Source organism: Littorina saxatilis, linkage group LG16, assembly GCF_037325665.1.
Source record: "Littorina saxatilis isolate snail1 linkage group LG16, US_GU_Lsax_2.0, whole genome shotgun sequence".
Lineage (NCBI taxonomy): Eukaryota > Metazoa > Mollusca > Gastropoda > Littorinimorpha > Littorinidae > Littorina > Littorina saxatilis.
Genome location: NC_090260.1, coordinates 7,027,095 through 7,051,068, shown reverse-complemented (window position 1 = coordinate 7,051,068; position 23,974 = coordinate 7,027,095). Strand labels below are relative to the sequence as shown.

General features: G+C 43.2%; 1 protein-coding gene across 3 annotated transcripts in view; it reads right to left on the bottom strand.

The window, feature by feature from the left end:
* LOC138950282 (cysteine-rich venom protein Mr30-like) overlaps positions 1 to 21,795 on the bottom strand; it is a 97,300-nt gene extending 75,505 nt beyond the window's left edge. For 2 of the 3 annotated variants that reach the window (XM_070322029.1, XM_070322031.1), the window contains exon 1: positions 21,660 to 21,795. In XM_070322029.1, the coding sequence (XP_070178130.1) occupies positions 21,660 to 21,702 (43 nt within the window). In that variant the 5' untranslated portion in view covers positions 21,703 to 21,795. The remainder of the gene's footprint in view (positions 1 to 21,659) is intronic. The other variant, XM_070322030.1, reaches the window with a different exon arrangement.
* Between the last annotated feature and the right edge of the window lie 2,179 nt (positions 21,796 to 23,974).

Here is a 23,974-nt window from a genome sequence, read left to right as displayed (position 1 = left end):
TCACAGGGTCATCCGGTGCACTTTTACCCCCGTGCTTTTCTTCAGTGTTGGGATCTTGGGTTACAAAAAAACTCAAAGCAGCGTTTCTACTTATTTACAGCGCTTCGACAAAAACAGAAGCTTTCTTCAGTGCCGCCAGACCTCCACCCGAGTATGGCTGTTTTTTATATTTAGTCAAGTTTTGACTAAATATTTTAACATCGAGGGGGAATAGAAACGAGGGTCGTGGTGTATGTGCGTGTGTGTGTGTGTGTGTGTGTGTGTGTCTGTCTGTGCGTGTGTGTGTGTGTGTAGAGCGATTCAGACTAAACTACTGGACCGATCATTATGAAATTTTACATGAGAGTTCCTGGGAATGATATCCCCGGACGCTTTTTTTTTTCGATAAATGTCTTTGATGACGTCATATCCGGCTTTTTGTAAAAGTTGAGGCGGCACTGTCACACCCTTTTTTTTCTCAATAAAATTGATTGAAATTTTGGCCAAGCAATCTTCGACGAAGGCCGGACTTCGGTATTGCATTTCAGCTTGGTGGCTTACAAATTAATTAATGACTTTGGTCATTAAAAATCTGAAAATTGTAAAAAAAAATGTTTTAATGAAACGATCCACATTTACGTTCATTTTATTCTTCATCATTTCCTGATTCCAAAAACATATAAATATGTTATATTTGAATGAAAAACAATTAACAAGCTCTGAAAATTAAAAATATAAAAATTTAATCAATGAAATCAATTAAAAAACACTTTCATCGTATTCCTTGTCGGTTCCTGATTCCAAAAACATATAGATATGATATGTTTGGATTAAAAACACGCTCAGAAAGTTAAAACGAAGAGAGGTACAGTAAAGCGTGCTACGAAGCACAGCGCAACCGCTACCGCGCCAAACAGGCTCGTCACTTTCACTGCCTTTTGCACGAGCGGCGGACTACGTTCAGTTTCATTCTGTGAGTTCCACAGCTTGACTAAATGTAGTAATTTCGCCTTACGCGACTTGTTTCTTTTCTTTTCTTGCTCCTCTTACAGTATCACAGTAAATGTTCCCAAATAGATCCTAGTTACCTAAGAGGACGTTAATCCCCAAAGTCAGCCAGTCAGTCAGTCATTAAAGGCAAAAGCGAGGTAACGCACAACTGGGTCCGACCAGTAAAGCCGTCGCTGCCTGTGTGACAACCACCATAAAAATCTACCACAGCGGGAAACTTTCAAGTTAAGTATTTTCAACCACCATGTGCCCGCATTTAACTTTACAATCAAAGGATGTCTGTTGAGATAATCGAATGGATCAAAACTTTGAAACCTGCGCGCATATTCTAAGCCGACTAACACATAATTGTTAAGGACATCATAAAATGGTTCTCGGTGAAAACTTGACCGAGGGCCATTTTACGACGTCCTTGACTCGAGTGTGCGCTGCTTCCTGGGCAAGGTAAAGAACACCGAAAATACTTCAATGCCGTTCTCGAGCTACGCTGACTTTTACAAAGGGTACAGCTGACACGGCTTACGTAATCTGGTTTCCTGGTCATTTGTGTGAAAAATCTGTCCGACAAAGAAAACTGCCCAACGAATATAGATAACTCGGTCGAAAAAAATACTACCAGCAAAATATCTAACCCCCCCCCCCCCCCCTCCCACCTCCGCCGAAGAAAGAGCACGGGATTCAATACATGATGATAGTTATTAAACACAAAGCAGTTGTAGCTAGGTTCCAGGCAATCACAAGATAGGAAAGCTTTCGAGTCATCGACAATCATTCGGAGGTGTGTTTTGGAACAAATGTTGGAGAAAAGGGTAAATGTCGGCTTCTTTTACAGACACTATCTAGTCTTATGTTTCTTATTTGTTTGACCCTCTTAGGATTATGGAGTTTTATGCACTGCCTTTTATAGTTAACTAAACTTTTGTATTTGAATTAGCCCATTGCAGTTGGTGTAGGCCTTAAGCTTATTTAAATCGCTTGTCCAGTATTTAATTTAGTTCTCAATTTTTGTATGAACTCAAATGTTTAGTGTTCTTAGTATGTCTTGCTAAACTAAGTTCTATTTAATCAGAGTATGTTTGCGTGTGCTTATACTTAGTGATATTGTAAAGCGCATAGTGCTTTTCGTTATGCGCTATAGAAATCTCCTTAATAAATAAATAAATAGATAAATAAATAAATAAATAAACATTCAAAACTGTGTAAAATGGTCGAACTGAAGTTTTTGCACAACAAATATGACCATAACAATTATTTTTTAAAGTCACTGAATGTCTAATGTTGATTGAGGTACACCATGTATGGTAACACTTATCTCCCAATACCCCCTCGGACAGTTCTAGAACCCCTTGCAATGCTTAAAAGATAAACTCCATTTCCTCACTTCATTTTGGCAGTTCAAAACTGTCAAAAACATGATTTCACATTTTGGTCATGCTCGCAATAGTTATCTCCAATCGATGCTTCATAATATTCTGCATGTTTTAGTTCTGCAGTTGCTCATACATCTTTTTATAGACATCTGAAGACGTGTGCTGCTCACATACAGATCAGCATAAATCCATTTACTACTTAGATTGTTTAGTGTCTATATGTTATTTGCTTGTCTGTCTGTCTTGTGCGTACTCCTTCTCAAACATAAACAAACTCGGACATATTCAAAGATAGTCTACATAATTATGATCCAGAGACAGCCAGCATGCCTCTTCCTTGTTCTCCGACAAAAGAAAACTTCCTTGTGGCCTATTGTGTGTTTTCGCCGGTAGGTGTCAATTGGCAGGCCAGGCACTTAATCACGCTTGACTCCCCTCCGCTTAAGCGGCAATCGTTTAGCAAGCCCCGGTGTCTGCTTCAAGAAAACCCTTCACACCCAGATTAGTGAGGGAACATCGAATAGTGACATTTTTCGATGTGATTTTCGATTTCATAAACAACAATTTTGAAAAATGATATAAAAGAGATAAATATTTTGCAAATACCGTATCTGGGTGTCTAAATCAGGTTTCTTGTCAAACGTAAAATGCAGTATAGAAAAAACCCGTTGTGTTGGAATTTAAGACTAAATCAATTTGGGTCTACTTGTAGAAACAGTGTTAATAAATGTTCAACAAATGCTGAAAGAAACAATTGGCAGCACCCTTGAAACGCTTGGCATGTATATTAAATGTTGAATGTATATTGGTTAAGAACAAAAGTAAGGCAATTTCGTTACTTTTGATTTGGACCCCTACCTCAATAGTTCTTTGAATGTTCGCCTTCTTTTATATTTACGGTACCGAGAAGCCTTCAACAGATGTATACATGTATAACTAATTCAATAAGTTTTTCGAAGCATCCTATTCTAAACTCTTACGTTAATTGTCTGACCTTTTTGTTTTTGTTTTTATTTGTTTCTCTTGGGTTTTAAACAACATTCTGTGAGATAACCTTTAAGGTCATCTCCTTAACAAGAACACTGTTCTTCCTTTTTAGGCTTTTATAGTCCATACAATATTTGCTGGCTTACACCCGTCAATTTTACGTGTATCAGTTCATGAAATATTTGCCGGCTTTTACCCATCTATGTTATCTTTCCCCGGTCAAGGCAATATCTTGAAATGATTGTTGAAACTTCAGAGAACCCTTTGCTTAAAGTTCCAAAGATTGTTTTTGTTTTGGAGCTTTCCATTCTTTTCGATCATGAACAAGGAAATAGCTGAATGAGTATGACGCATTCTCTAAAACTGTCCTGGGGTACAGAACGGATGTGATCACACACTTATCGCTCGCTTGAGTAATTCTTTAATCACACAAGAAGCTTTTGTGGTGTTTTGTTTTCTTGAAATAGTGACACGTTACCTGGCACACTTAAGCAGGTTTCATGCCCCCCCTCCCTACCCATTGGGAATACAGACCACTTGAACAAATCTGAGTGTGTGGAGTTACGCCCTGGAGTCATACTCGCCGGAGGAAAAAGGGTGAGTTCTTGGCTTTGTGGCGCCAATAACAAGTCATTGATGACGAATTGAGTCATCTGTCAGTAAAACGTAAAAACGGAGGAAGGTCTCTTATTCATATTTGCTTCTTTGGCTACCATAACTGTCTCGTTGTATGCCTTTTTTTTCTTCCAAGTATATACAACTATTGCAACAACAATAAAGAGCTAACAGGCAAGTGTTATTTAATTTAGAAATGGAATACTCTTTAATTTAAAACAAAAGCACAACGAACAAGATGTTTTAATTTATTTCGCTCCAAGTCAAAATTTAAGCAAAACATCTAAATAGTTTTAAATGCGCATTTAGTCCGCTGTCGCACGGAGGAATGTAGGATTACCAAAACCGGCAAAATCAAAACTGGGCAAAACTTGATTTAAAAGACCCCCCCCCCCCACCCACCCTGTAGAATTTGCACTGCTAGATGCGTTGGCGGCATCCCATCCTGCCTCTCCCAACTTGCCGTATCCCAGTCTGCCTTACCCAATTTGCCGCATCCCAGCCTGCTGCTTTGTGTGAGTTAGTGCGTGTGTATTTGTGTTTGTGAGGCAGGGAAAGAGAGAGAGAGAGAGAGAGAGAGAGAGAGAGAGAGAGAGAGAGAGAGAGAGAGAGAGAGAGAGAGAGAGATAGAGAGAGAGAGAGAGAGAGAGAAAAGAGAGAGAGACTCAGACTCAGACTCAGAACTTTATTACAAAAGGATAAAGGTTTTAGGCAAAGCCTATTCTTCCAACCTGTCCTTTATACAACACATAAAGACAGACGCACATTACAAATATAAATTCAATCATATAAAATACAGAAATACATTGTACAGAATGCAACACAATGTGCATTTAAGGAATTACATAAGGAGAACTAAAAAAATTACAAAATTACATTGACATAGTTATACCTTTCATTTGGGAATAAGTTGCTCCGATCAGCTACACATCCGTTAACATTAGTACACAATGTTTAACAAAATAACAATCGAACAAGACATTTCATTCACGAATGATGTGTGAACGTGACTGTCTCTTAAACATTTTCACTGAAGTTGCATTTCTTATCTGTTGGGGTAAGGAGTTCCAGAGAAACGCTCCCGAGAAGGCTAAGCTCGATTTGTAGAGGTCTATGCGAGGTATAGGAGGGATGATTTTTTGGGACCCACATCTTTTTGTGGCATGTTTGAAATGTGATTGCAAATATTTAGGACAGTCGTCATTTAGAATTTTATACATGAACACAGCCTTGTTTAACGTCAACTGATCTTTCAAGGGGAGGAAATTCAAGAGCTTTAGTTTATCATCCGTGGACCTATTCAAATCATGCAGAATAAGTTTTGCAGCTCGGCGATGCAGGGAATTGAGTCTTTTTAAATGAACATCGCTGCAGTTATCCCAAAGTGCCGATGCGAAGTTTATATGAGGCATTATGTGGGCGTAATAGAACATTTTGAGTGCTGCAGAATCAGCGTAATGCCTTAATTTAGATAACAGGTACACATTTTTTGATACTAGTTTGCAAATATTACTCAAGAGAGAAAGACAGAGAGAGGGGGAGAGAGAGAGAGGGAGAGAGAGAGAGAGAGAGAAGGGGAGAGAGAGAGAGAGAGAAGGGGAGAGAGAGAGAGAGGGAGAGAGAGAAAGAGAGAGAGAGAAAGAGAGAGAGAGAAAGAGAGAGAGAGACGCACACACATACACAGAGAAAGAGAGAGAGAGAGATGTCAACAAAATCAAGGAAAAGAAAAGCCTAACAAAGAATTTCAAGTGGCAGCCCAACTTTTCGACCTGTTGCCAGGCCTTCCTCAGCGGCGTTTAATTCTGCGAGACGCCAATTCATGCATCAAGTACTAAGCAACACAATACCATAGTTAATTCTGTTACGAAACACAAGGCAAATATTTCAAAGATAAAATCTACAAGACTTGACTAAAATCAATGTAAAAAATCAACAACAAGAAGAAACAGAGATAAAGAGAAGAGGAAAATACGGGCCAACACCTTTCCCGATTGCGTAGCAAGTAACATCGTCACCAAGTACTCTTACAACAACACCCGTGGCTACATCATTCCAGACGCCAGCACAGAGCAGTATCGACGCTCCTTTTTCGTGCAGACGGTGGCTGAGTGGAATGCACTAGACGAGCAGGTGGTCCAGGCAAAATCTGTTGCTGCTTTCTCAACAGCAATAAGCAGAGGTGCCACAAGCGGCCCTCTGCTCTAAAATCTAGAGAATCACTTTTAAACCAGCTTTTAAACATTTTAAATTAGGGAAGCTAAAATAAGAGGACTGGGGTCGGCGTGTATGTTGGGTGCTTTACGTCCCTCGTTACCCCCCAGCTCCTCAAACACCCAAACAATGATAGGAAATTGTATAGGTTATGGGGTGTCCTAAACTAGGGGTTACTTGAAGTAACATGTTTAGATGTTTTTATGAGGACACACAGAAATTGATAGGTCCTTAGTTTACTTTTAACGTATAGGCGGTGCGCTCTCACCCCCGTCGCGCAAATAACCTAAAAAGGTTCCAAGCGGCGTAAAAATTCCTGATTCCTGAGAGGCGAAAACAGTATTTGACTTTCAATGTTTTTGCAGAGAACTTGTTTACGGCAATAGTGGAAACTAACATGTTTTATGAACGTGTTTATGTTTTGCAATCTTGTTTTCTGATTTATCCATCTATATATTTATTTACCTATTTTCACTTTACTTATTTAGTTCCGATCAAATGATCCGCTGCAAGAGCAGTTTGTAAATAAAATCAGCGATACAAAATGCCTCCGTTTCACTTAGATGGCGTATGGAAATAATTAATAACCTTATTTTATGATGGGTGACCTCATTGCAAATTGCTGACATTTAAAAAACGATATCAAAAATAGAGTTACTAGACGGAGCCCTTCGGGGCGTTTAGTCATGCTTGAGACGTATATTCACATGTTTTGATAGAGTATGTCCTTATCTGCGACCAAAAGACAAATTGTTGCTTCAACAGTGCTTTGAGCGGATCATTAAGTATTGCACTTTCGCGTCTAATAACGTACGGTGTCTAAGATTAAATACGGCGAAGTGGTCTGAGCCTACAATGTTTAAATGTTTTATTGCATAACTTCTAAAAACTAGTTCCATGGTTTCATCCCTCCCCCCATCTACCCCCCCCTCATCCCCTATTTAAAAAAAAAATCTTTTTTCTTTTCTTTTCTTGCTCCTCTTACAGTATCACAGTAAATGTTCCCAAATAGATCCTAGTTACCTAAGAGGACGTTAATCCCCAAAGTCAGCCAGTCAGTCAGTCATTAAAGGCAAAAGCGAGGTAACGCACAACTGGGTCCGACCAGTAAAGCCGTCGCTGCCTGTGTGACAACCACCATAAAAATCTACCACAGCGGGAAACTTTCAAGTTAAGTATTTTCAACCATCATGTGCCCGCATTCAACTTTACAATCAAAGGATGTCTGTTGAGATAATCGAATGGATCAAAACTTTGAAACCTGCGCGCATATTCTAAGCCGACTAACACATAATTGTTAAGGACATCATAAAATGGTTCTCGGTGAAAACTTGACCGAGGGCCATTTTACGACGTCCTTGACTCGAGTGTGCGCTGCTTCCTGGGCAAGGTAAAGAACACCGAAAATACTTCAATGCCGTTCTCGAGCTACGCTGACTTTTACAAAGGGTACAGCTGACACGGCTTACGTAATCTGGTTTCCTGGTCATTTGTGTGAAAAATCTGTCCGACAAAGAAGAAGAAGAAGAAGAAGTGCGCGCAGAGAGAGAGAGAGAGAGAGAGAGAGAGAGATAGATAGAGAGAGAGAGAGAGACAGACAGAGAGACAGACAGACAGACAGACAGACAGACAGACAGACAGACAGACAGACAGACAGACAGACAGACAGACAGACAGACAGACAGGCAGACAGACAGACAGACAGACAGACAGACAGACAGACAGACAGACAGACAGACAGACAGACAGACAGACAGACAGACTTTCCGCACTTGTTAAAATGTCAGTCGATACTGGAATGAATGTTGAAACATTGTAAACCTAAAAAAAATAATAATAATAATATTAAAATTAAACATTCATACGAGTTACTATCTGTGACAAGGACGCATAAGAAGTACAGCAACTAAATATTAATCCGCTTACCCATTGCTCCTCTTCGCACCTCGGCCTGTGAGTCGTCCTTTTCCTGAGTACTTGCACACACGTTTTGCGTATGCATACTTCAGTTCGTCTGGAAAAGGCTGTTTTGAATTCTTGTTCGCAAGTTGAACAGCACGACTGTATTTGACCACGTACACCAAATCGTTCTTTCTGGAAAAGTCTGCCAGCCGTTCGGTAAGATCATTCCAACTTCTGAATGTTTTCCCCAACTGTCATTTGTGCCATTTCTCAGCGATTGATCAACGGTGTGGTTATTATGGATGTAGTGAGTGTCGAATTGTGAGAATGCACAGTTCTGTCCGCCAAGTGGTTTTAAACACTGCGCGTATTTGCACCAAGTAATAACGTGTCACATCAAAATAGTTCTTTACCTGTCAGATAGTTTAGCGCCAAAAACATGAACCAATGATAGCCCATGGATTAGTAAGTCATATGATGTTGGGGCGGGGCCAATGAACTAATGTCAAGGTCAAGGTCAAGGTCAAGGTCAAACAGTTTATTTACCAAATGCAAAGCACAGGATTTTGTTATGGTGTATGCAGTAAGTATCAACCAATGTTTGGCTCCGCCCCCACATCACGTGGACTGGGTGGCCGAGTGGTAACGCACTTGCGCTCGGAAGCGAGAGGTTGCGAGTTCGACCCTGGGTCAGGGCGTTAGCAATTTTCTCCCCCCTTTCCTAACCTAGGTGGTGGGTTCAAGTGCTAGTCTTTCGGATGAGACGAAAAACCGAGGTCCCTTCGTGTACACTACATTGGGGTGTGCACGTTAAAGATCCCACGATTGACAAAAGGGTCTTTCCTGGCAAAATTGTATAGGCATAGATAAAACAATGTCCACCAAAATACCCGTGTGACTTGGAATAATAGGCCGTGAAAAGTAGGATATGCGCCGAAATGGCTGCGATCTGCTGGTCGATGTGAATGCATGATGTATTGTGTAAAACATTCCATCTCACACGGCATAAATAGATCCCTGCGCCTTGAGTCCGAGTCTGGAGATACGCGCGCGATAGAAGACTTCCTATATATAATCACGTGACCCATAAACCCATCGCCTGTAATTAGATCATACTATTACCGCTTCAGTTCTGAGACATCCTGCTTGCTGGCGCGCGCGCAGAGAAAAAAATTCCCTCTTTATCTTCACTTCTGATGCTCATCCTATTGTTGTTGGCAATCGGGTTTGTTTGTTTGTTTGTTTGCTTAACGCCCAGCCGACCACGAAGGGCCATATCAGGGCGGTGCTGCTTTTGACGTATAACGTGCGCCACACACAAGACAGAAGTCGCAGCACTGGCTTCATGTCTCACCCAGTCACATTATTCTGACACCTGACCAACCAGTCCTAGCACTAACCCCATTATGCCAGACGCCAGGCGGAGCAGCCACTAGATTGCCAATTTTAAAGTCTTAGGTATGACCCGGCCGGGGTTCGAACCCACGACCTCCCGATCACGGGGCGGACGCCTTACCACGAGGATTGGGACTCGGGTAACAGGGAGCGAAGGGCAGTGCCCCACCTAGTGATCGAGTGCCACAACCCAGACTTTTCCCTTAATATATATATATATATATATAGGTTTTAAACTCCTGCTTCCGGATTATACAAAACACATTAAAACATGTATTAAACAATGGCGACTGGACGTGAGAGAGAACAATAAAGAGACCAAAAAGCAATGTACTCACGTTAAAATGACGAACACGGAACGAATAACAGCGACGTTTCGACCTAAGGGTCTTCTTCAGGCACAAAAACACAAAAATACACACACAAAAAAGAAGAAGAAAGACGATAGAACAAATGAAGAGAAGAATAACTGACAAAACAACTGCACTGCACAAACCAACAAATGACAAAGACTGTCTTTGTCATTTGTTGGTTTGTGCAGTGCAGTTGTTTTGTCAGTTATTCTTCTCTTCATTTGTTCTATCGTCTTTCTTCTTTTTTGTGTGTGTATTTTTGTGTTTTTGTGCCTGAAGAAGACCCTTAGGTCGAAACGTCGCTGTTATTCGTTCCGTGTTCGTCATTTTAACGTGAGTACATTGCTTTTTGGTCTCTACATTAAAACATAATTACATTAACGAGAGGATAGCTGTTTTCTCTCAATTTTACTTCCCTATAGGTCAGTATTACGTGTTTGCGCATGTTCTTTATATTTTTTCTTACAATGTTGTCACTTTTAAACCTTTTAACAGGTGGTCCCGAGTTTTATCATTTTTTAACGAAACTATAATTGAATTAAAGTCCATGTTTTTAATGGTCCTTCCCTTAGGAAGTCAACGTATATAAAGGAAATATTATTAATACTCCTCTTACAAGGACCTTAACATATATCTCTTATTGCCCCCCCCCTCCCGTACTCATGGAGAGTGGGTCCTGGGTCCTATCACGGTCGGGCTTGCTTGATCTTGCCCTTTTCTTTTCCTCCTCTATTTTTTTTTATCATATTACCCCAGTCCTGTCCGAGGCCAACAATCTATGCCTGTAGGACGTTAATATATCTTGTAAGTAACTGCGCTGGCTGCAAAATTCCTCAAACGGGAGGTGATTTTAGACAGGCAAGGCACTGGTTTTCCCTTGAGACATGAGAAAATGACTTCTTTTTTTTCATTTTTCTCTGATGGATTGGCTCGCTAATTAAGAATGATAACCACAATAATTTAGAAAAAGAACAGTTTAAACTCTGATGTCACGTCATCGTAACACCCAGGGACATGTCTATACTAGTTTTACCGCGCTGGCGTCAAACAACACTTTTCATCTCAAACTCCTTACGACCAGACAAAATATATTCATGTCCTATAGGCATGTATTGTTAGCCTTTTAAGAACATGATCTGGGTTATAGGAAAAAAAACACCGAACGAACGAAAATTAAGGGGCTTAAATTAAGGTCTAAATTGCCTATTATTGGTTTATACGATAGTTAAAAAAAAAATTAAAAAAATAATAAAAAAATCGGGAGCTGGTTAAAAACAGAAGGATGACGGGAGTGGGGGTGATAAGATATTTAAAAATATCTGTTAAGATTGGATAAAATTGAGTACTTTGTATCACCTTGGTATAAGTGGGGTCCACATACGTAATCTGGGGGGATGGGACGATAAAATCGAGTGTTTATTTCATCCCAATGATGTTAAAAGTTATACAATCAGAGCCACATTTGGTTTACAAACAGTCAGACAGAGACTTAAAGTTTAGTGAAGAGCGGCTCTGCAGTTTCTGTCTTCTGCGTTGTGAAGAAAAACCGGCTTCGGAGGCAAACGCTTTTCCACCACGCCACAATCCTTACAACATTTTTGCGTGAAAACTGTCTGTCTGTCTGTCTGTCTGTCTGTCTGTCTGTCTGTCTGTCTGTCTGTCTGTCTGTCTGTCTCTCTCCCTCTCTCCCTCTCTCTCTCTCCCTCCCTTATGTGCTCCCTCTCTCTCCCTCCCTTCCTCCGTACCTCTCTCTCTCTCCCCCCTCCTTTGCTCCCTCTCTCTCCATCCCTCTCTCCGTACCTCTCTCTCTCCCTCCCTTATGTGCTCCCTCTCTCTCTCTCCCTTCCTCCGTACCTCTCTCTCTCCCTCCCTCCTTTGCTCCCTCTCCCTCCCTCCTTCATTTGCTCCCTCTCTCTCTCCTTTCCTCCATACCTCTCTCTCTTCCTCCTTTGCTCCCTCTCTCCCCCTTCCTCCTTTGCTCCCTCTCTCTCTCTCCCTCTCTTTCTCAGTACCTCTCTCTCTCCCTCCCTTCCTCCGTACCTCTCTATCTCCCTCCCTTCCTCCATACCTCTATCTCTCCCTCTTTTCCTCCGTACCTCTCTCTCTCCCTCCCTTCTTTGCCCCCTCTCTCTCCCTCCCTCCTTTGCTCACTCTCTCTCTCTCTCCCTTCCTCCATACCTCTCTCTCTCCCTCCCTCCTTTGCTTCCTCTCTCTCTCTCTCCCTTCCACCGCACCTCTCTCTCTCCCTCCCTCCTTTTCTCCCTCTCTCTGACTCTCTCTCCCTTCCTCCATACCCCTCTCTCTCCCTCCTTCCTGTGCTCCCTCTCGCTCCCTGCCTCCTTTGCTCCTTCTCTCTCTCTCCCTTCCTTCGTACCTCTCTCTCTCCCCCCTTCCTTTGCTCCCTCTCTCTCCCTTCCTCCATACCTCTCTCTCTCTTTCCCTCCCTTCCTCCATACCTCTCTCTCTCTCCCTTCCTCCATACCTTTCTCTCCCTCCCTCCTTTGCTCCCTCTCTGTCCCTCCCTTCTTCCGTACCTCTCTCTCTCTCCCTCCCTCCTTTGCTCCCTCTCTCTCTCTCCCTCCCTTTATCCGTACCTCTCTCTCTCCCTCCCTTCCTCCGTACCTCTCTCTCTCCCTCCCTTCCTCCGTATCTCTCCCTCTCCCTCCCTCCCTCCTTTGCTCCCTCTCTCTTTCTCTCCATTCCTCCATACCTCTCTCTCCCTCCCTCCTTTGCTCCCTCTCTCTCTCTTCCTTCCTCTGTACCTTTCTCTCCCTCTCTCCTTTGCTCCCTCTCTCTCTCTCTCTTCCTCCGTACCTCTCTCTCTCCCTCCCTCCTTTGCTCCCTCTCTCTCTCTCCCTTCCTCAATACCCCTTTCTCTCCCTCCCTCCTTTGCTCCCTCTCTCTCTCCCTTCCTCCGTACCTCTCTCTCCCTCCCTCCTTTGCTCCCTCTCTCTCTCTCCCTTCCTCCATACCTCTCTCTCTCTCTCTCCCTCCCTCCTTTGCTCCCTCTCTCTCCCTCCCTTCCTCCGTACCTTTCTTTCTCCCTCCCTCCTTTGCTCCCTCTCTCTCTCTCCCTCCGTTTCTGCGTACCTCTTTCTCTCCTTCCTTTCCTCCGTACCTGTCTCTCTCCCTCCCTTCCTCCGTACCTGTCTCTCTCCCTCCCTTCCTTCGTACCTCTCTCTCTCCCTTCCTTCCTCCGTACCTCTCTCTTTCCCTCTTTCCTTTGCTCCCTCTCTCTCTCCCTCCCTTCCTCCGTACCTCTCTCCCTCCCTTTCTCCATACCTCTCTCTCACCCTCCCTCCTTTGCTCCTTCTCTCTCTCTCCCTTCCTCCGTACCTCTCTCCCTCCCTTTCTCCGTACCTCTCTCTCCCTCCCTTCCTCCGTACCTCTCCCTCCCTCTTTTGCTCCCTGTCTCTCCCTCCCTTCCTCCGTACCTCTCTCTCTCCCTCCCTCCTTTGCTCCCTCTCTCTCTCTCCCTCCCTTTCTCCGTACCTCTCTCTCTCCCTCCCTTCCTCCGTACCTCTTTCTCTCCCTCCCTTCCTCCGTATCTCTCTCTCTCCCTCCCTCCTTTGCTACCTCTCTCTCTCTCTTCCTTCCTCCGTACCTTTCTCTCCCTCTCTCATTTGCTCCCTCTCTCTCTCCATTCCTCCGTACCCCTCTCCCTCCCTCCCTCCTTTGCTCTCTCTCTCTCTCCCTTCGTCCATACCTATCTCTTTCCCTCCCTCCTGTGCTCCCTCTCTCTCCCTCCCTCCTTTGCTTTCTCTCTCTCCTTTCCTCCATACCTCTCTATCTCCCTCCCTCCTTTGCTCCCTCTCTCTCTCTCCCTTCCTCCGTATCTCTCTCTCTCTCCCTCCATCTTTGCCCCTTCTCTCTCTCTCCCTTCCTCCATACCTCTCTCTCTCCCTCCCTCCTTTGCTTTCTCTCTCTCCTTTCCTCCATACCTCTCTATCTCCCTCCCTCCTTTGCTCCCTCTCTCTCGCTCCCTTCCTCCGTACCTCTCGCTCTCTCCCTCCATCTTTGCCCCCTCTCTCTCTCCTTCCCTTCCTCCGTACCTGTCTCTCTCCCTCTCTCCTTTGCTCCCTCTATCTCTCTCTCACTCTCTTTCTCCGTACCTCTCTCTCTCCCTCCCTTCATCCTTACCTCTCTCTCTCCCTCCCTTACTCTCTACCTCTCTCTCTCCCTCCCTTCCTCCGTACCTTTCTCTCTCCCTCCCTTCCTCCGTACCTCTCTCTCTCCCTCCCTCCTTTGCTCCCTCTCTCTCTCCCTCCTAACCTCTCTCTCTCTCCCTCCCTCCTTTGCTTCCTCTCTCTTTCTCCCTCCGTCCGTATCTCTCTCTCTCCCTCCCTCCTTTGCTCCCTCTCTTTCTCTCACCCTCCTTACCTTTCTCTCTCCCTCCCTCCTTTGCTTCCTCTCTCTTTCTCCCTCCGTCCGTATCTCTCTCTCTCCCTCCCTCCTTTGCTCCCTCTGTCTCCCTCTCTCCCTCCCTACCTCTCTCTCTCACTCCCTCCTGTGCTCCCTCTCTCTCTCTCCCTCCCTTCCTCCGTACCTCTCTCTCTCTCTCCCTCCTTTGCTCCCTCTCTCTCTCCCTCCTTACCTCTCTCTCTCCCTCCCTCTTTTGCTCCCTCTCTCTTTCTCCCTTCCTTCGTACCTCTCTCTCTCTCTCCCTCCCTCTTTTGCTCCCTCTCTCTCTCTCCCTTCCTCCGTTCCTCTCTCTCTCCCTCCCTCTTTTGCTCCCTCTCTCTCTCCCTTCCTCCGTACCTCTCTCTCTCCCTCCCTCTTTTGCTCCCTCTCTCCCTCCCTCCTTACCTATCTCTCTCCCTCCCTCCTTTGCTCCCTTTCTCTCTCTCTCCCTCCCTGCGTACCTCTCTCTCTTCCTCCCTCCTTTGCTCCCTCTCTCTCTCCCTCCCTCCTTACCTGTCTCTCTCCCTCCCCCCTTCGCTGCCTCTCTCTCTCTTCCTCCCTCTGTAACTCTCTCTCTCCCTCCCTTCTTTGCTCCATGTCTCTCTCCCTCCCTCCTTACCTCTCTCTCTATCTGTCTCTCCTTTGCTCCCTCTCTCTCTCCCTCCCTCCGTACCTCTCTCTCTCCCTCCCTTCTTTGCTGCCTCTCTCTCCCTTCCTCCATACCTCTCTATCTCCCTCCCTCCTTTGCTCCCTCTCTCTCCCTTCCTCCGTACCTCTCTCTCTCCCTCCCTTCTTTGCCCCCTCTCTCTGTCTCCCTTCCGCCATACCTCTCTCTCTCCCTCCCTCCTTTGCTCCCTGTATCTCTCTCTCACTCTCTTTCTCCGTACCTCTCTCTCTCCCTCCCTTCATCCGTACCTCTCTCTCTCCCTCCCTTCATCCATACCTCTCTCTCTCCCTCCCTTCCTCCGTACCTTTCTCTCTCCCTCCCTTCCTCCGTACCTATCTCTCTCCCTCCCTCCTTTGCTCCCCCTACGCGGTTCATACTTCGCAATAAGTCAAGTCAAGTCAATATTTATTTTAAAAAAAACTAGGGTTACATGAATAAAATAAATAAAAATTGCAATAAACACGACAAAAAAGATGTAATAATGAGACACAACACTTCGAATTAACCTAAAATAAATCTCAGAGTTATCGTCCCTGGCGCTGAAGTCAGTCGCCTATCGCGGAGTCTCCGCCTTTTTCGGTTTTTCTGGAGTTCTAGGGGATTGCAGGTTCCTGACCTTTGGATTACGCCTAGCTGAGACTCGTGTGCAAGTGTAGGTACTAATCTGCATTTGTTTTTTTTTGCTCCTTGGAGTGATTTTATAGATAAGTGTGTGTGTCTATGTGGTGTAGTTGTATTCAAAATGGCTGCCGCCCTGACCGCGTCAGTCGAACCCGTTTTTGTGAAAAGGCGCGAGCTGCCTCAGGCAGGTGGTGACAGATATGACACTCTTGAGTTGTGTCTGGCGGCCGAGCGAGTCAGTGGTAGTGGAACAATACTGGGCGCCCAGGAAATACGTGGCCTGTGGCGCGTGTACCCGCTCAGCCGGGAAGCAAGAGCAAAGCTTGTAATCGATGGAATCTCACTACGTGGTCATGCCATCAGGGTGTTTAACCAAAACCCATTTATCCTCCGTGGACAGGAGGGCGAAGAAACACCGGCTACCAAGCTATGGATCTCTGACATTCCAATCTATATTGCTGTACAAGATATAGAGACAGCCCTTGTGAGAATGGGGGCAACTCTCAGATCTGCAATCACATGTGAACGTGTCCGGAACAAAGACGGCAAGTTAACACGATTCTTAACAGGCCGGCGGTTCGTCTGGATGAACGTCCCCGCCAAACCCCTCGACAAACAGGTGCGGATCGGTGTGGCCAGTGCCCGTCTGTACCACAAAGAGCAACCCAAGGTGAGGAGAACCATGGCCTGCACACGCTGCCTCCAGGAGGGGCACTGGACGTCTGATTGCTGTAACGACATCGCATGCAGAGAATGTGGTCAGTCTGGCCACAGGAGAGGCGACCCCGATTGTGATGCCGTCCCCGCTGGGGGTCCCCCTCTCACGTCAGATGATGTGGACGTGGCGATCGAGCGCGGCACAGAGGAAACTGCCGGCGACGAAGACGAACCGGAGGAGTCCCAGTCCCAGTCCCAGGAAGAGAAAGAGAGTGCTTCACTGGCTGATAGCATTCATGATTCATCACAGAAAAAACAGTGTAACAATCCCAAACAAAAACACGCACAAAAACAAGGATTCCTTTCCCGCGGCAGACAAGTCAACACAAACAAACCAGACAAAAACCAAACAAGGCTCATTTTAGAGCCACGCTCGCGGTCGCTGAGTGTGAAAAGGCTAAGGTCACAAACAGGGGATTCCCCTGACAGTGACAATGCGACAGGAAAGCTCCCCAAGTTGACACTGGCTGACACGGGTGTCCGTGATGCACGTGACTGCGCCACACCTGGCAAGGGGTAGGTTTAACTGTGGTTTGTTGATGACAACACGGTGACGGACTGATACTGTCTCTAGGACGATGATCATGCCTGACGATTTAAGTGTGTTCTCACTTAACGTGAGAGGGATTCGATCCCCAAACAAACGGAAACAACTGTTCCAGTTTTTAAGAAGACGAAAGTTTGATGTAGTATGTTTGCAAGAAACGTATATCACGAAACAGGTAGCTGATGTGTGGAAAAAGGAATGGGGAGGGGATATGATTTATACCGAACGAACATCACACAGTGGTGGTCAAATGATTTTGTTTAAAAAAGGATGTAATTTTGATTATAAAGTAATGGAGACCCATTGTGATAGAATCCAAGGGGTAAATATAATTTGTGAAGGAAAGGATTTGTGGATTTTGAATGCTTATGCGCCAAACGATGTAAACTCCAAATGTGTTTTTTATCAGAAGGTTGTGTCAATTATTAAAGATTCCCGTTTAAGTAACGTCATTTTGTGTGGTGATTTTAATTGTGTTCTTGACAATGAGTTAGACATAGTGAGCGGAGAAAGGCACGCTGAAAGAGCAGTGTCACAACTGAATGAAATGTTTATCGCATGTGATTTGTTTGATGTATGGAGATTATTTAACCCTGGTATTAAAGAATTTTCTTGGTCAAAGAAGAATCCGTTTATTGCTAGGAGAATTGACTATGTATTCACATGTGCAACACTTTTTGATAGAACTACGGAATGTTGTTTATTGTCTGTTCCCTTTTCCGACCACAGAGGCTGTTCTGTGCAACTCAAATTATCTGAGATTGACAGAGGCCCGAGTTACTGGAAATTCAATAATTCTCTCCTCCAGGATAAAGATTTCATTGATGGTATGAATAGAATGATTGAAAATCACGCATACGATTTTATAAACGATATTGATTATCAAACCGTATGGGAACTGTTAAAATGTGAAATAAGAGATTATGCAATGCAGTACGCGCAGAAGAAAAGCGTTGAAAGAAGAAACGGTATTGTTTTGTTGTATGCTGAATTAAATGATTTGGATGCAAGGTTAGCGAATGACCCAGATAACTGTGGAATGCAGTGCGAGCGTGAGAACCTTAAGTTAAAAATAGAATTAGTTGAACAGTGTAAAGCTCGCGCAGCCCAAGTACGCGCCCGTGCGAAGTGGGTAGAACAGGGAGAAAAGAACACAAAGTATTTTCTCAACCTTGAAAAAGCCCGAGCAAATGCGAAGATAATGGACAGTATACAGTGTGAATCTGGAGAAGTGATAACTGACCAGCGTGAAATCTTGAACGCGCAAAAGAATTACTATGCTGATTTGTACAGAAAAAAAGTAAACGTTGAAAACATGGACGAGAAGGTGGATCAGTTTTTATCTGATGTGACAACATTACAGATTTCAGATTTTCAGAGAAATGAGTGTGAAGGGTTAATAACTGAAAACGAAGCTCTCGCTGCACTTAAACAAATGAAATCTGGGTCGGCCCCTGGGGTTGATGGTATTACTGTAGAATTTTTGAAAGTGTTTTGGACCCGCATCAGAACATTGTTAATTGCGTCTTTTAATGCAAGTTTTGACGATGGAAAATTGTCCTCCACGCAGCGCAAAGCTGTCATTACCCTTATACACAAGGGAAAGGATTTGCCTAAAAATGAATTAAAGAACTGGAGACCCATCTCCCTTACAAACAGCGATTATAAACTGATAGCCAAGTGTTTGGCAAAAAGGTTAGGAAGCGTTATTGGTGATATTGTTCAGAAAGATCAAGTCGGTTACATTAAAGGCAGAAAAGTATCTACAATATTAAGGCTAATTGATGATGTAATCGAACAGTCACACGAGTTAAATCAACCTGGCCTGTTGGTCGCAATTGACTGTGTTCAAGCGTACGATAGTATTTCAAAAGAGTTTATCATTAAAGCCTTTCAAAAATTCGGGTTTGGGCCAGAATTTGTTCAATGGGTGACTGTGTTAATGAACGACACGGTTAGCTCAGTGCAGTATTGTGGATGGTTGTCTGATTTTTTTGATGTGAAAGCCGGGATTCGTCAAGGGTGCCCGTTTTCATGTTTGGCCTTTGTACTAGCCATTGAATTGTTGGCATCAAAAATAAGACAGTGTAGACGTATTAAAGGAATTTCGTTATGGAATAATGCTGATATTGCAACCGTTATTAAAATTGCTCTGTATGCAGACGATATCACCCTTTTTTTAAAGGATGAGATTGATATGTATTATGCACTTGAAATAATGAATGACTTTTCTAGCTTTTCAGGCTTAAGGATACATAAGAGAAAGTCTGAGGCGATGTGGTTGGGTAGTAGAAAACATTGTGATGAAACATTTTATAATTTTGTTTGGAAGAAGAAGTTGAAGATTTTGGGTGTATATTTTTGTAATGATAAGAGTGCTTCTTTGGTAGAAGATAACTGGACTGGAAGAATAAGGAATATTAAGCGATTGATTTGTGCATGGGAGAAGCGAAATTTGAGCATTGTAGAGAAAATATGTATTGTGAAAACGTTTTTAATTTCACAATTTGTGTATATTATGCAAGCGTTTGTATTACCTGACTGTGTTTTGAATGAAGTCAATACCTTATTGTTTAGATTTTTGTGGCGAAAAAGAGATTGTAATCGGAAGGCCTTTGAAAAGGTGAAAAGAAGCGTTGTATGTTTTGAAATTGAAAAAGGTGGTTTAAAAATGATCGATATTAGGCAAATGCAAATCTCTTTTTTATTACAATGGGTTTCACAACTTACTACATCAAATGAAAATGATAATTGGAGTTTCACTCCAAAGATGATGTATTTGCGTTTTGGAAAACATTTTGAATGTTTCTTATCGAATGTAAACAGTGCAAGATTTAAAGGGTTAGACCTAGTGAAATCACACTTTTGGAAAGCAGTATTAAAATATTGGCTGGATAATAACCACTACGATCGTGGGACAATCGGGCCGATTTTATTATGGAATAATGCATGCATAACGTATAGTGGCAAAGTTTTATTTTTTGAGAGTTGGATACAACGAGGTGTATTGGTATTAACTGACATTGTACGTTCGGGAGATATATTATCATATCAAGATATATGTGATTTGATTGGATATTCGCCAAACCGAATTCTTGAATATAATGTTGTAAAAGCTGCTGTGTCATTATTTATGAGGAAAAATGCTGTAAATATGACTGATGATGTTTGTATTACCTTACCACTGTTTAACGGCAAAAATGTGTTAAGTGCCAGCGAATACAGGAAAGAGATTATTAATATGAAAACAGATGTACCATGTTCCGGAGGATTTTGGAAGAGAAAGTTTAATGTAGAAATTGATGAACAATCCTGGATAGTTGCCTATCAGTCAACACAAGAGACTAGATTAAGAGTTTTACACTGGAAAATTATGCACAACATTTATCCGACCAACATTCTCCTGTGTAAAATGAAAGTAACGGAAACTAATAAATGTAATTACTGCTGTGATGTAACTGATTTCATTGAACACTTCTTTTTTGAATGCCCGGTTGTATACAAATTCTGGAAGTTTATTGAAGAATTTATTTTTCGTACTTTAGAAATTAAGATTATTTTGAATGTTAGTGATGTTTTATTTGGTATGCATTTTGTAATGGTGAGAAAGGCAACTATGTATAAATTGAAACCTGCCATTATCACCTTCCTTACTGTGTCAAGTCGTCATAATCAGTCCTTGAATCTGTGCCCCCTACCTGCCATTATCACCTTCCTTACTCTGTCAAGTCGTCATAATCAGTCCTTGAATCTGTGCCCCCTACCTGCCATTATCACCTTCCTTACTCTGTCAAGTCGTCATAATCAGTCCTTGAATCTGTGCCTACTACCTGCCATTATCACCTTCCTTACTCTGTCAAGTCGTCATAATCAGTCCTTGAATCTGTGCCCCCTACCTGCCATTATCACCTTCCTTACTCTGTCAAATCGTGATACTCAGTCCTTGAATCTGTGCCCCCTACCTGCCATTATCACCTTCCTTACTCTGTCAAGTCGTCATAATCAGTCCTTGAATCTGTGCCCCCTACCTGCCATTATCACCTTCCTTACTCTGTCAAGTCGTCATAATCAGTCCTTGAATCTGTGCCCCCTACCTGTCATTATCACCTTCCTTACTCTGTCAAGTCGTGATACTCAGTCCTTGAATCTGTGCCCCCTACCTGCCATTATCACCTTCCTTACTCTGTCAAGTCGTGATACTCAGTCCTTGAATCTGTGCCACATACCTGCCATTATCACCTTCCTTACTCTGTCAAATCGTGATACTCAGTCCTTGAATCTGTGCCCCCTACCTGCCATTATCACCTTCCTTACTCTGTCAAGTCGTCATAATCAGTCCTTGAATCTGTGCCCCCTACCTGCCATTATCACCTTCCTTACTCTGTCAAGTCGTCATAATCAGTCCTTGAATCTGTGCCACATACCTGCCATTATCACCTTCCTTACTCTGTCAAGTCGTCATAATCAGTCCTTGAATCTGTGCCCCCTACTTGCCATTATCACCTTCCTTACTCTGTCAAGTCTTCATAATCAGTCCTTGAATCTGTGCCCCCTACCTGCCATTATCACCTTCCTTACTCTGTCAAGTCGTCATAATCAGTCCTTGAAGAATGGTCTCATTTATTATTTTACCTGAAGCTAGCTAAATGTCTGTCAAACGGCTTTCGTCAACGTATTATACTCAGCGTTAAACCAGGTAACAGACAGACAGACAGACAGACAGGTAGACAGACAGATAGACAGATAGACAGACAGACATACAGACATACAGACAGACAGACAGACAGACAGACAGGTAGACAGACAGATAGACAGACAGACAGACAGAGAGGCAGAGTATAGCTTGATAGAAGGCTGCACTACTGCAGTTCACTGACACTCACCAAGCACGAGAACCAAAAGCGTCAGATGTGAAACAGGTTGCATCTTGGTGTAGGGTGAAACAGGCACCTCGGCAAATGATCAGCACTTGGTGTAGGGTGAAACTGGCACCTCGGCAAATGATCAGCAGCGGGTCGGGAAGCAATGCTGTTAAATGTCTGTGCGTCAGCCCTCTGCCTTTTATGTAGGACAGCCACATGCACACACCTGGCTCAATCTGTCAAATGCAGCGTGATGTGTGTGTGTGTGTGTGTGTGTGTGTGTGTGTGTTGTGTGTGTGTGTGTGTGTGTGTGTTGTGTGTGTGTGTGTATGTGTGTGTGTGTGTATGTGTGTTGTTGTGTGTGTGTGTGTGTGTTGTGTGTGTGTGTGTGTGTGTTGTGTGTGTGTGTGTGTGTGTTGTGTGTGTGTGTGTATGTGTGTGTGTGTGTATGTGTGTTGTGTGTGTGTGTGTGTGTGTGTGTGTGTGTGTGTGTGTGTGTGTGTGTGTGTGTGAATTCGTGCGGGTGTGTTGCATGTACATGTGAGCGTGTACGCGTGTGCATGTATAACTACAGCAGTATATCATCGCGAGTGAGTGCGAAATACAATCTGATTTCGCGGCAGTGTTTAATGCAATTGCTCTTCTTTTAAACGAAACACAGGTCCAGGTAATATCACAGTAATTTAACGTGCAATATTATGATTGCGATAGATACTAAAAATAAAGATTATATTACATTTGCAATGATATATTAACTTTAAGATGACAGCTAGCACCCTGTGTAAGGGTTAGAGGCTATAGGTGTGAATGTTAACACACAACTTAAGTGTTTTATGTCTTTTTGTCCAATGGAATATCCTCTTAATTCTCGGTAAATGCGTGTTTTATAATCGTTGACAATCAGGCTAGGTGCGTCGAAAAAAGCGTTCAACTTTAATGTGTTTGGTAGTGATGTGTTTGGTAGTAATGTTTGGTAGTGATGTGTTTGGTAGTGATGTGTTTGGTAGTATTGTGTTTGGTAGTAATGTGTTTGGTAGTGATGTGTTTGGTAGTCATGTGTTTGGTAGTGATGTGTTTGGTAGTATCGTGTTTGGTAGTAATGTTTGGTAGTGATGTGTTTGGTAGTGATGTGTTTGGTAGTAATGTGTTTGGTAGTGATGTGTTTGGTAGTAATGTGTTTGGTAGTGATGTGTTTGGTAGTGATGTGTTTGGTAGTAATGTGTTTGGTAGTGATGTGTTTGGTAGTGATGTGTTTGGTAGTAATGTGTTTGGTAGTGATGTGTTTGGTAGTAATGTGTTTGGTAGTAATGTGTTTGGTAGTGTTGTGTTTGGTAGTGATATGTTTGGTAGTGATGTGTTTGGTAGTGATGTGTTTGGTAGTAATGTGTTTGGTAGTATTGTGTTTGGTAGTAATGTGTTTGGTAGTGATGTGTTTGGTAGTGATGTGTTTGGTAGTAATGTGTTTGGTAGTAATGTGTTTGGTAGTATTTGTGTTTGGTAGTAATGTGTTTGGTAGTATTGTGTTTGGTAGTGATGTGTTTGGTAGTAATGTGTTTGATAGTGATGTGTTTGGTAGTAATGTGTTTGTTACTAATGGACAATACAATGTTTGTTATCATTATTGTTTTGGGTAAATCATTAACTCTTCTGCTCACTGACAGTCACTGGGGGAGTGGGGGGTAAATGAAAGGAGCCTCGCTTTGATGTTTTCTATGTTGGGTGGTGCCTGCAGACTCTTGTCAAGTACTCTCCGATTGTTTTGAAAACGTCATGAATTCTGAAGAGTCGACACAAATTAGGAAATGTAAAATCGAAAGACATACATACACACAAAGAACTTTTTACTCTGGGGAAAACTTTGCAACACACACACACACAAACACACACACACACACACACTCACACACACACACACACACACACACACACACGCACACACACACACACACACACACACACACACACACATACACACACACACACATACTCACAAACACACACACACTCACACACACACACAAACACACACACTCACACACACACACACAAACACAAACACACACACACACTCACACACACACACACACACACACACACACACACACACACACACATACATACTCACACACACACACACAATCCCACTTTCATCTTTGACTACAACCCCACACGAAGTATCACACACAGTATGTATCACACACAATATCACACACAGTATCACACCGTATGTATCACACACAATATCACACACAGTGTGTATCACACATAGTATCATACATAGTATGTAAGACAAACAGCCTTATTCTAACTAATAAATTTATGATGCCTTTCCACTG